Consider the following 14,181-nt stretch of genomic DNA (forward strand, 5'->3'; position numbering starts at 1 on the left):
GACTTGGTTTGTACGAAGGTGCACTGTTGTGAAAAACACGTTTGCGAAAGAAAGACACTTTCTGGACAGGCTAATATAAACTTCTTGATCCTCGATCTCGAATTTTGCATTTAATCAGAGTTTTACCTATATAATATCTTAGAGTCTTACCTACCCGATATCAAAGCAATAGAGTAGATTTTTTGAAAAATGTAGGTCTGATTGGCACGAAACCCTCGTTAATTTCCCGACAAATCAAAGTAAACTTTTCCACAGTTCTCGATAGACAGGAAATTTCTGCATCCGTGTTGACAAAATAACATTTTCTGTTATGTAAGTTTCGAGATTGACACGCTTGTAACGCGGCACAAGCACGTGCAGCTAAAACTTTCCAAATGCTATTCACGATGACCTATGAATCTCACCGAGCTACAAAGTTGTTAACTGTAACACGATCAAAATGTTCCGAATTCACAAAACTTAGAGCATCCTGACGTTTTCCGTCCTATCGAGTCTCCTACGTATCGATCGATTTTATAAATTGCGATTTAAATTCGTTCCTATCAAACATAAAAGAAATCAAATTCTATTTATCGTAGTCTCCACTTTGAAACATAGACAAAGGCATGTTTGACATAGAAACTGTTAATTACGGAATTATACATAATTGTTGGCGAACGTTGAATATGTCTATACAGTGCTACAATGCATACATAAAGCTAGAATTAGCATTTCATTGAGGCAGCGTGTGAACAGGGACAGAAGTAGGTATTGCGAGAAGGTTTCTGCAACGTGATCGAGTTTCAGAAGCATTTCGCGGTCTTACGAAACACCTGAGGCAGAATTAGTTCGTTGAAAATAAATTCCATGTAAAAAGTGTAACGAGATGTACGAACGACAGGACTACACGTAATTTCTTGAAATTAATTTTCATTTCGGACGTAATCGTTTTAACATTCGTTTCATTGCGTTGCAGTGGGAAGATTAATTTCAATCCACTATCTCGTGCACCCCCGTGTCCCATTGTAATTTCATCGTGCAGTATTTCGTATTTTATCGTCGTATGAAACGACGTACGGGTGAAAAACTACCTTCCTCTTTCGAAACCATTTAAACATTTAAAAACAAAGGAGATATTGTACGTAGGAAACCCACTTTGGATGCCAGAGAAATTATTCACGTACTATACAATTACTTTTTGCGTACTACCATTTAACTAATTCTACACTCGTCTCACCGTGTATTGTTAGTCCATAACGGAATAACCAATTTCCCAAAAATTTCTGTCTCTGTTCAAGCGACTTCAAAGATATTCCATTCGAATTAATTAAATCTCCACACACGGCGGAATACAGAGAAGCGCAAACTTTAATAACAAAATTCTACGTAAATATTTAGTAATTTTTAGAGATACGATTTATGAAATAGAATTATTGCATCGCGATATGAATCTGTGGTATTCGATGGTATTCGGTATTCATTCGCGCGGCTGGTTCGAAACCGCTCGCGTACAATAAGAAAACCGATGAAAAGCACGCTCCATTCCGTGCCATTTGGATCGTTCAATAGCACACTTTTTGACGAATCGCCGGTCAAATTGAACATTCATGAGGATACAGAAGGAATTTCAGACGCGACGTTTCGTAACCAAGATTCCCTTTTAGCGCTCTGTCGTCGAATACATACGTAATGCTGTCGTAAAACTCGAACAATCTGGCGACCATTATATTACCGCTCTTCTTGTGCACGTGTATCTACGTAACATGCACGGCAATACACGTACGACATACTCGTACGAGAGGAGTACACGTACATAACGCGTAACCAAGTCTTCTATTCCGTGAAATAGCGACGTGCACGTGAGTCTGTTACATTTATGGATATCGTATGCTCGCGTCATAAATCAGAGGAAATAACCAGCTACAAGATCCATTGTCTCGTTGCATGGCATTGCATGAAGCGTTTGGTGATGATCGAACGATTCGTCGATTTCCTGTTGCGCTCAACTGATTCTTTTTCACGTGCTCGTGATCCGACGTTGTTCTTCCAACACTTATCGACGCTTGTTTAAATCGATAGAAATATTGAATTCTTTTTTATTTGCTACGTATCGATAAACCAAATAGGGAGGGAAAATTCAGTGACAAATAAATATTTTTCCTTTTGCATTTTATACGCGTTTTACGTATTTCTATATCCTTCGATTACTCGTAAACGCATCAAAATTTACGGTCTAATAATTAAACACGAATAAAAAATGTTTGTTCGATACCATCGAGATACTGTTGGAGAAAACAGTTTCGTGTTTTCCGTCGTTTCAATAACTTGCTAAGTGACTGGATTTCGTTTTTAATTAGAAAGGGAGGCGCGATCGTGCACGACGCCAAGTTAATTATGGAAGTAGCTGGTCGTACAGCCGGTCCCGCCATTTAAGATCAAATTACATTAGCGTTGTGTAATGTCAGCGGAGAGTAAATTGTGGTCATCGGGTATTCCTCATTCTGTTAGCATTGTAGGTCATCGCAAATACGCGGTCATCGTCTTTTTAAATGAATATTCATGGCGAGGATTTGAAAACCATTAACATCGCTGACACGCGTTTTTTCCTGCGCGAATTAGTTCGTAATTCCCGACAATACCAATCGATTCCATCGTTTCGCCAACCAGCAAACTTGAAAAAACGATTCCATTGTTTCCCATCGATTCTTGTCGTTCGTAATCGGAAGAACAATTGTTACGAATCTGTTTCGATTGGTTCATTTATCAAGATGATTGCGTTAAAGCACAGTCGATGAAGAAAGAACGAAAGAGATAAAATATCAAATTTTAGATCGAATGCCTATAATGCTGTTGCAAGTTTGTTATCGCTGCTGAACGCCTGGCAATTGTTTATTGAATTGTTATCTTTTATTCGCTTCGAATAAACCTAGATTAAATTAAACGTCAAGAATAACTTTTGTTACGACACAAGCTATGCTATGCAGTTTGGAAAGAAACATAAGCCACATTTTTGGAGAAACAAATGTAAACGAATCGTGAAACATCCTCTACGCTTTCCTATAACAATTTTCCTCTGTGAAACTCTAACGAATTCTGGACCCGTTTTAACCTTCTCCTAGTCCGCTTTTTTTGTTCCACACAGCACACACGCGCTCAAGTATTCTCTTTGCATATTCTTCGACATATACAGTATACAGATTCTTTATGAAAAAAAATAATATCATTTATCGTCTACAATTAACAGAAAATTCATCTGCGATGCATAAATATTCTCCACAAAATGGGATTTACATTCGAATAAAAGGTCGAAAAGTTTCAATTTATATCTAAAGAATATCACTCGGTTAAGAGACCTGCTCGCTGAATAAAATAAATGAACGCACGTGCAAGTTATATGTATTTGCAAGCGCATTTGTTCGTTGTTAATTAGAATATCTGATATTCTACCGTTTGTTATTAAAGATCGTATCGTTACATTGTCCTGTTCGGTTAGGCATTTACATGTTAACACTTTAATTATCTATTAACAATTCCTACAGACGTCCGACGAAAATACTCACGGCCTAATAACAATACCTAGAGGTATTCATCGCCGATTGGTTACTCATATCGCATCTAGCCGCGTGTATTTTTAAATAACAAACAATTCCAAAATGCTCGACGCTGGTTGCTTGAATGGTTTCGATGTATCGTACTCTCTACGAATATTACACGATTCGATAAACAAAGCCACCTTTGTGAGCTACCTTTCCAGTATCACCCCGTATAATGCATGTCATCCGCCAACATCGTGCTCGTGTTGGATCAACACGACCGAAAGTTTGATCTCTGTTGAGATATGTGTAATTTTGTGTGCTACACAGATTAGCCGCGTAGTAGTGACACACACATATGAGTATGAGTGTGTGGGAGTATGTTTTTTTTTTATTATTTAATTTGTACGTTACAATTTATCCAGCTGGACATTTGGTAAATAGTGGGAGTATGCGCGTGCACAGCATCTCGTAAAACATTTTTCTTTCTTTATCTGGTAGAATTTTTACAATCAATTCTCATTGAGAATTATAAGTAAATTATTTTGGCGTGGTACTGTAACTTGGATAATAAGCGTTTATAACATGTTTGATTCTGGTTGAATCTAATGCTTAAATCCAAAGGATAATGTCTTTTTAGTCTGCGGATCTGATCCGTCGTGTCAAGTAATTGGGTAACCAATGAGGTAAAGAAGATGATGAGACAAAGAGAGTGCTGAGACGCATGCAAACATGTATCGACGAATATCTTGTAAATCACATATTAAATAAATCTGAAACTATTTTCATATTAATTCTAAGCGTAATCTAAATGTTCCTATACATTTATTTCGGCGATTAAGATCCACAATTCTCAACAATCTCTATTAAAAGATGAGCGTAACGTAAAAAAAGCAAAAGCTTTTTTCAGAAAAGAAAAAGAAAATAAAGCGTTAACGTTTCAACCATAGTTCGTCAATACCGTGTGTCGCTCAATGGTGAAAACACGCGCAGTTACAGTTCCAAATCGAACGTGGCTCGATATAACTTGCGTTTCATAGGACACCGATATATCCTACTATTGCTCGATACGCTCGAGCGTATAGAAATCGAGATTTAATATTCCTCTGAAGGTTTCTGTACAAGGCAGTCTTATGGATCTGGCGTTACAGACGAGGAAAGAGTGGATCATTAAAGCAGAAGCTACTCACGTCGGAAACGTGGCAAGCGTTTACGATCCGGCGTTGGTATCGATTGTAGTCAGCGAGAAAAAGGGGGGAAAAACGATCTTTAGGGCTTTGCTAGACCGTTATTGCTATTTTCCATGTTGCGACGTTCCTTTCCTCGTTATTTCGAGGCGCGACCGCACGCAAAGGGATTTCTTTCGACGAGCATTTTAAATTACGCGAAACGTTTAGGAAAATGCGCTCGTCTGCCGCTTTCTTCTACTCGGCCTTGGCAGAAAGTGGGTAAAAGTTTTGAAATTGGTTTGCATACTTTCGAATTTAATTGTAATCTGCAAATTCATTTTACGCGTGTAAACGCAAACTGAATCGATCAAATTCACTTGCTCTAGATTTTTCAACTTTAATTGTAAATAGAAGACAGCAAGGTGAGTTACGTAAAAGTGTCGCAAGCTGTTTTCTCTCAAGTCATCGCGAATGCATACTTGCTTCTTTCTCGTTGAGTTCTAGAGGTTCTTAGAGAACAAGAGGTTTCTCGCTCGCTTGTTTTTCTTTTGAGCGAAATGAGACGTTCGGTTTACGTTCGATTTAAGAAGAAACAAAAGAAATAAATCGATATCTGCGCTAGTTCTGAGAAAACAGCTTGTAACATCTTACGTGCCTCATCTTGTACGTGATTCAAAATGGTTAACGTTTAGAAAACGAAATGATTAATTTTCATCAAGTTGGTTAGTTTCGGTTTCGTGTAAGTCATATCAGATATCGCGTCGTTGCTTTGAAACTGACACAGCATAAAAATGATTGACTTTTCGTGGAAAGCAAAGAAGTGTCTCCCGATTTACGTAATAAAACATTATCTTGTTAGAAAAATTTATCGACAGAAGAAAGTCTTCGTCATTTTTTATCGAATAAACCAAGAGAGCTCCCTTCGTATACAAAATGTTTCCTCGACATCGTTCAAGAGGCGAGAGAAAGATAGAGGATTTTATGGAAATCAGGGGATAAAGGCTGCATTTCGTGTAACAAGCTAATTTAGAATTCAGAAATTGGATATCGCCGTCGAAGCCTTTTGAATTGGCCATTGAAGATTTATTTAGTATTCCAAACTTTATATTCGGATTGCGAAGTGAATAGCGAACAGCGTGAATTGGTAGGCGAAGATTAACGATGAAAGCTACACTGGTTACACGATGCAGCGGAAAATTAAGAACTGAAAACCAGCGATGACAGCTATCGACCATGAACGGAGAAATTATTAACTGGACAAATCAATAAATGGATGAAAAGCAGTGATTGGAAATGAAAAATAAAATGGCGAGATTTAAAAGAAAGATTTCAGAGGAAATAAAATGGAAAGATTTCGAAGAAATGTAAATAATTTGACTTTGTGAAATACCGTTTATAGATATACGATCTTTGATATTTTTCATATTCGATACGAATAACACAATCGCGAATTTGTATGTTCGTCTTATGCTCGAATAAACTAACACAAAGGTGGATGTACGTATTCCTTTCACTTCAATTATTCTCCGAGTTACGTGATAGTTGTGTTGCCGCATGCACACAGAATGACTTTTATTATGGTTACTCGCCACATCGATCAAAAACGAACAATCCTATGCTTTTTCCTGGCTTCTGCCAACTTTCTTTTATATCAAACACAAGAATCCAAACTGTTTGATCAAAAGAAATTACTACTTTTTATTTTACTATATATTTTCTATCTTCCTTACTCGTATCTATTAAAAAAAAAAAAAGAATATTTCCCGCCTAAAAACTTGTCGTTTATCTTGAAAATTTCAATTTTAAATCTCGATCATATCGACAAATGCGTCTTTCTATACTCTGTACATTTTTAATCGATTTCGTTCTTTTTTCACTGTATATGTGACGAACGGTATTTATTTATCGACCATATGTTGATATTGATCAAAACATTTCGAGAACTTCACGTCGTGTGTTTTTCAATTTCACAGCAGAAAAAATCACGCGATTTCGAATAAAATAAACCGAGTAAGAAAATGACTCGCTGACGATCTTCTACGACGAATGGAAAGCTCTCGTATTGTTCTTTATTAGGAAAAAAGGAAAGAGACGGAAAGGGAGAAAAGTAGAAACGAACGAATGTAGCGGTTGCTTAACGATTTAATTAAAAACGATAGAATGGGCGTTTCAAGCTTGTCTCTCGCCAACGTTGATGGCCGTTTTAAAACTCGAGTTTTATGGAAAATAAGACCCATGAAATGTTAATTTGCTCTTAACGTTCACGCTAACAACAATTTTAACTATGCAACTATACACTTCATGCGAATAGCGCTATTGATGGTAATGCACTTTATATTCTACGTGAGAAAGCATTATACGCGACACAAGATGGGATTGCTCTTTCCTAGATGAAATTACGTTTTTAGGAAACGAAATAGATCGAGAAACGATAGTTACGAGGTGATGTTTCATAAAAGACAAATATTACTCAGATATGGAAAACGACTTAAATTATAATTGCGCTCTTCCCACTACGAAATCCTTGTAGATATCCTGCAAGTGATGAATATTTGGGGATGGAAAATCGATAAAAAGGTTTTAAGCTTTTCCCCTTTAATCCGATAACCTGAATCCTTTTTACCCGATCTTTTCTTACTTTTAAATTTCAAAGAATCGAATCGATGTGGTTTCGAACGAACAGATCGACGTCTAACCCCACTTAACAAATAATCCGAAATAGAATCTTTCCAGCGATCAAATTATTTCTTTTGTTTGAAATATCGTTATCTTTGGAAAATAATGAAATTTGTAAGTTAATATTTTCAGTGAGATTAATAGCTTCGATGTGGAGGAAATGAAGCATATAAGTGTGGGTATACACGGATATTAATTACGTGGATAGATAGCTATGTATTTGATAAAATGAACGTTAATTAATTTTACTTGAACTTCCCCGCACGTGGAATCGTATTATCGTATAAACCACATTTTTAATTCCGCGTCTAGCCGCGTGACCATTAAACTAATTGAAATAGCTTTTCTTTAAATATGCGCGCCTAACGTATCAGAACGGTAGCTGCTGTCCGGTGGTTCTGTTAAATTGAATTTTCAGGCGAAATTTATGTCGCACGTATGAAGCAAAAATAGAAGCTTAGATAAATTTGAGAGATAAATTTTGAAAGATACGTGATTTATAACCGTATCCGTTTGAACAAGACCTGAAAGATCAATTTTCAGCCAGAACATAGAACATAGAAATTATCTCAATACCGGAAAAAGAAAAATCCTATTACTTAATCGAATAAATTACACAAAAATATCAAACCGCACAAGTATATCCGATATCCGAATACTCTGATAACCGATCGCAGAATTTCGTTTTCTACAATCAACCGTTAACCATTCGCCCCACGAACGAAACCAACCGGAGAAAGAAAATAACCATTTTGGGATACTGTCGATCGCAATACCAAATAGTATTTGTTACTCACGGCTGCTGTCGTAGCGTATTCCATTCAGTTCCTCGAAGCACGGTAGCGTGGCCAGTGTACCGGGAGGCGTTCTCGGCCAACACAATAAAGAATCCCAGCTGATTTCGCATCCTTGATCCTCCTGCTGCGTCCCAAGAGACAACAGCTGCAGCTCTTCCTGTTTGCGCTCGAGGCACTTGATCGCCTCGGGATTCACCGATTCGTTCAGCTTGCTGATATAATACAAAGTGTTCAGCACGTAATTGCCGGTGTCGAAGACGCTCTCGTTATTCTCTTGCCACTCCATGCCGGCCACAAACTAAACACTGTTCGTCTTATTCGTCTCCTCGATCAAGTTGCTTCCTTTCGCGAAGCTCGACTTTGCTCGAGCTGAAGCAAAAAGTGAAAACAACACGGATTCCCTCTTATCTTTATAGCGGCCCAGCGCCCTTGGCGAATTGTTTATAGAAATTATTCCTCTGTTTATAAGTGAACCGTGCTCCTCTTAGAAGAAGATATCGCGATGTCGTAGGTTCGTTGTCATTACGCGTTACGTATCGTTGATTTTTGAAAATTTTTCAAGGAGCGCAACGTAATTATGCGTTTCACAAGAACATAACGAGGACCATATACGTCGTTTAGGTTTCGAGCAGCAGTCGTGGACAAGGTCGTGGAATGTGTGGCACGCGGCGAAAACGTCGATTACGAGCGGACCATTCCCTTCACGTAGTTCTATAAAGACGCGCGGTTAATCTCTAGGGGCTCTATTTTTCACCAACCGACCGACACGCAATTATTTCCCCAAACCTGGTGTTCTTCGCGAGAAACGAGACCGAAGATAGTATTCCTGGCCAACCGCGAGATTCGCCGACTAATGCTCGCTGATCCCCCTAAATCCTTTGCCATTAAAGGAGGGTCGGTTAATCCTAGAGGAGTCCTTTTCCTCCTTTTACTCGAAGAGCACAGGGCAAGCGTAACAACGAGAGGGCCCCAAAGAGTCTTTAATCTTTCTACGCACGCTCACGCGAATTTCTGCTCGTATCCTCTCCTCGTCCTCGTTAATACCTGATATAAGATATTATCGAGAAGCTTCTTTATAAAATTTGTCTGTCCATTTACATTTCTAAATATGATCATACAAAGCTTCTTGAATTTTTTGTAATATAAATTAGGGGTTTCTGGGACTCGTTTAATTTTCTCTCTGTCTCCTTTTGATTTAATACGCACGCTTCTTCTTCTTTTTCTCTTATCTATTTACGGTATTGAAAATGATCTAGAAATATTACGATCAAGCAAACGTTTTTGTTACTTCGCTGTCATTGAATTCCACGGGTTAATTCTCAAGGACCTTTTTTTCTTCCTTTCGTCCAATATCAGAGAGCGAGAGCGTAGCGACAAAAAGATCCCGAGGAACGTCTCATCCTCGCACACACGCTTTTTCCTTAGGATTTCTATTTGGTATCCTCCCGATCCCCGTTAATACGTTGTACAAGACCTTATCAGAAAACTTCTCTCTATATTTATCTGTATATCGAAATGTTACGATCGAATAGAGTTTCCAGAAATCCCCGCAAGCCCGTTAAATTCCACGCTCCAGGCACGGGATACCGCGACATAGGATCGCTCTTTGATCCGACGAGGTGATTTCACCGGAGCTTCCCAGCTTCGGAATATCTCGATTGCACGGAGTCTGACCGGAAGGTGAGAGCCTTCGTTTTGTAATTTCTAGGAACACGACGAAAGCAGATCGACTTATGACGAGCTTGGAAATGCTTCCTTTTCTAGAGCAAGGAATTTTCTTTTGGTTCGTTGCTCTCCATTTCTCTAGCCCTCCATTTACTAAACGATCTTTGATCTTAAAATCCTCGACGATCTAGCTTTCACGCTTTAAATATGATAACGTACAATGGTACGAGTAGTACGGTTTATAAAACAGTCTGCTGCAACTGGTCGATCCGTTTGAAAGCGGCACTCGACAGCCATTAGGCGAACCGCTTGAAACGCAAAGCCAATTACCGAACTACTGGCGGCAAGGCGTCCATCAGATCCAGCACTAACAGTTGGAGACGAAGTTCGCCTATTGTCCGCGCGTTAACATCGCGAGCATCGCGCTGAAAACCAGTAACAAAGGCCGGCTTCGATCAGTTCCACGTTTCGATAGTGTACTAATTTCGCGAGAAACTATCGGCAAACTCTCGAGGGAGATGTTTCGAGAACCCACTCGGTTAACGCACGTATTCGTGCCTGATTTTAACTACTCCGGAGAATGGTATTCGTCGATACCAGGGGTTATTACCGACTCCTTCGAAGATAGAAGGAAGTTCACAGCTCCTTATAATTGATAGTCGGTAGTTTCGTAAATGAGTTTCAAAACTTGGTCCATTCACTTTCTAATTTAGCTATTTGTTAACCTGGTCTGCAAGTTAGGCTCCCGTTTCCTAATCCTTTCGTAGACGCGACTCTTTCCAACTGGCTATCTTTTCCACGATACCATCGTAAAATCCTCTCTGAAAGAACGTTCCTCGTGTGACTCGGTGTCTCTACAACGTACAAATTACACCACCTCGAAGATTCTTTTATTTTCTTGGAAATCTTAACAAAGTTTCGCCTGAAACCTTGCCAGATTTCTTACGATTCTTCGTTTCACGGATCTTTGGCTACCCCAACGCGACAGTAGTCCAACTTTTTACATTTATCGTTCCTTGTGGAATACCATCGACTTCCTTTTCCAATACGCTATTGCTATCTCTTCCATCAACTCCCGATCTTCTGTGTTCGCGTTTTACAAATGCTCACACGTATTATTCGTGTACCAATTTAACCATGTTCGACTTTTTCATTGACTTTTTCATTACCGCGACTCTGGTTTGGGTTCTGAGGTAAATAATACCTTCGATAGTTATTCATATTAAATCATCGTTTTGAAGGACGAACCTCTCTTCGAGATGAACTACATCCTTAGTATTTATATTTATTCATAATTCCATAAACATCTTGCGATTTATTTCTAGTTAGCACTTATCTCCTTCGAACTCGTATTTGTTCATGCTTTCATAAAAACATCATTTCATTGTTCCCATTTAATATTTCCTTTCTTCGAGCGATGAATTCCCTTGAAATAAACGATACTTTCAGTTCATGTTCGTTTGTATTATCATTCAGCAACGTTCCACAATAAGCACCTTTTAATAGCTCCTAATTACCACTGTGTATCTTCAAACGATCAATTTGTTTCGGATAAATAATATTCTTGTAATTCATATTCCTCTACGATAAACAACATCTTCGAAGTTCATATTTATCCATAATTTTAGCGACGTCCGATCTTTCGATTCCTCTTAAATATCCTTCCGCTTTTGCGACGTATAGTTTCCTTAAAGCAAATAATATTATTAACATTTCTATTTACATTCATATTTTGATCCAGCAACGTCTATCCCTCCAACTATTCTTAAGTACCATTTCCTTCTTCCAAACGATACATATTTTTTAATTATCTCTAAATAACACTTTACTTCGAACGACCGACTTCCTTAAGATATAAATGATATCTTTGAAATTCCCATCTATTTATCCTTCGACCTAGCAGCGTCCTTTCCAATTTCTCCTAATTACCACTTGGTTTCTCAAACGAGACGAATTTCTTTCAAATAAATGCTATCGGTGAAAAGAAATGAGCTTGAAAACTGGTGAAATATTGTTTGAAAGTTAATTCCGTGGCAGTTTAGTATTCCGCCGGCGAGCAGTGACATGCGACTGTTTAGGGCACGTGCTCGAAGCAGTGTAAGAGGCTACTCCGTAGAAGCGGCGCGGAAGTGTCGAGGAAGCTGCGTCGCGACGCTCACTGCGACGCCCGATCGAGAGGTTCTGGCGTGTCCGCGGAGTCTGTCAACGGCCGTAGGAGACGCTACACGGCGGCGATATGGATTTTCGCGTGTACCTGGAGCCGACGAGGGCAACTGCCTGCTCCACGATACGTGCACAACGAGGAGGAGCATGCGCCACCATTATCCTCTCTCTTCTCCTCTGCCTCCACGTTTTGCTCGTCCTTATTTATCCTCTGCTCGCGTTCAACTCACTTTACCCCCATAAGCTTCGTTCGTACTGCCGTTTCACCTGCTTCTTCGTCTTTACAATTTTTTTACTCCGATCCTTCCTTTCCTTCTTCTTTTTCTTTTTCTCGTCTTCTTTTTTAGCCACCGTTTATCCTTGTATGGGTGATCTGTTGTCGTTTCGGGCGCTCGTTTCCACCTTTTCTTCTCTCCGAATTTGTTCCGATTACTTTACTTTAGACTTTACTTTAAAACTTCTTTTCTGCTTGATTATTTTCTTTAGCTTTAACGCTTTCATGTTTCACGTAAATGGTGACGCGAGATTGATCGTGTTCTATCATGAGTCTGTCTGTATTTTTCAGAAAGTCGATGTAAAATTTTAAGAAATGCTTGATTATACTACGTTGGTGCAACTAAATGTGCAGGTGCGTGAAGTACTTACTATCTGCTACGGATGAACATCGCTGGTGCAGATATATTTCTTGTTTCAGTTTAACAGCGGAACATTCGACCTCGGTTATGGCAAGAAGCAAAGAATCAACGGTAGAGAAACATTCTTCGATGATAATTTTGGAAACATGAGAAAAATATCAACTTTTTGATCAAATTGCCGCGGGTGTCCAAATATTATACTTATATAGTTGTCCTCTTTCTTCAGGAACAATATTCGTGGCGACGTTCTTCTAGAGAACTTGAGACTACGTCCGTCTTCTTCCTAATACTTTTCTTCCTTTCTCACACGTTGACGACTCGAATTGAGATTTCGCTGACACCTGGAATTAAGACGACCGACCTGTATCAGAAACGTCATCGATTACCGAACACGTGGCACGGGTCAACCTTCACCCAGAGAAAATTCGTTCGACCGATATTCGTTACCGAGTATCGGTGGAAAAAATCCGAACTAACGCGTCTGATTACGATAGGAATTACCCTTTACCGACTTTCAAGATCGTTTCCTCATTTTATCATTGAAAAGAATTAAGTATACTCTTTGTGAATTTTAAATTAAGAAGACTAAATGAAATAAAAATTACAGGTCATTTTCTCTTCGATTCTTACATTGAGAATCTCATTCTCGTTCAAAGCTGCGGCAAAATGTACTCTACAGTCAAAGAACTGACATTTAAACGAGAATTTTTGTTGTGCTTCGTATTCTTATTTTCAATAAAGCACCTTCGTTCTAATCAATGCGAAGAAAATGCAACGCTTAGCACGATAGAAAAATTTACGGAGCAATTCGAGCATCGATTTTTTTTCCAGGGAGCGAAAAAGTCGCGAGCACTCTTTTATCGCGTCAGTCTCGTTTTCTTTTTTCTCTTTCGAAATATCCTGACACGGTAATCTGTCGCTATGGTCCAGCAAAAAGTCACTCGGTTGGTGCCTTGGAGGGTGCGTCGATAGGAAACGATAAGCAACACGAGGATTACGACAAATGTATAAGATCCGCTGTGAGAAAGAAAGCGATTGCGAATAACTTTCCCATTAGATTTCTTTTCTTATATTCGAGCTTGTGAAAGAACGCGATTGGGTTGCTACGCCTTTTTGAATCTGCTGGTGATTCGCAGATTTTTACTGAACCAGATTTTTCAAATATAAAACAATAAATAAAAAAAGAAAGCAATTGAGCTGTTATCTGTTTGAATTCAACGTGGGTTTGTTTCTATTAGGTTCAATCTCTCAAGTGGATCGTTTCTCTTAATTAAAAATTTCCTTAGAGATAGAATAATAATCGTAGACTAATGGCCAAGGAATAATTTATTTAGATCGAACTAACTCTACTTTTCTAATTAAATCTTTAAAGTAAATATAAATATTCTAGCATTGTTATTTTTTTTTTTATCTAGAAATCCGCGAAAGAAAATTTTATACGTTTCCGTTACTTATCATGTTTGTATAATGATTCATCGTAATGAAAATTTTCGATTAAATAAGTCATAAGACCGTAAAATGACAAATAGAAACTAAGTTTCATAAAATATGTATCTCTTTATAT

General features: G+C 38.5%; 1 protein-coding gene across 3 annotated transcripts in view; it reads right to left on the reverse strand.

The window, feature by feature from the left end:
• The window catches only part of LOC100745667 (diuretic hormone receptor), a 76,472-nt gene that overhangs the window by 48,799 nt on the left and 13,492 nt on the right, over positions 1-14,181 (reverse strand). For 2 of the 3 annotated variants that reach the window (XM_024369387.2, XM_024369384.2), the window contains exon 2: positions 8,155-12,958. The exons of the other annotated variant lie outside the window; for it this stretch is intronic. In XM_024369387.2, the coding sequence (XP_024225155.1) occupies positions 8,155-8,440 (286 nt within the window). In that variant the 5' untranslated portion in view covers positions 8,441-12,958. The remainder of the gene's footprint in view (positions 1-8,154; positions 12,959-14,181) is intronic. 3 annotated transcript variants of the gene reach the window in all.

The sequence above is a fragment of the Bombus impatiens genome, unplaced genomic scaffold (genome assembly GCF_000188095.3).
Source record: "Bombus impatiens unplaced genomic scaffold, BIMP_2.2 scf_0565, whole genome shotgun sequence".
Taxonomy (NCBI): domain Eukaryota; kingdom Metazoa; phylum Arthropoda; class Insecta; order Hymenoptera; family Apidae; genus Bombus; species Bombus impatiens.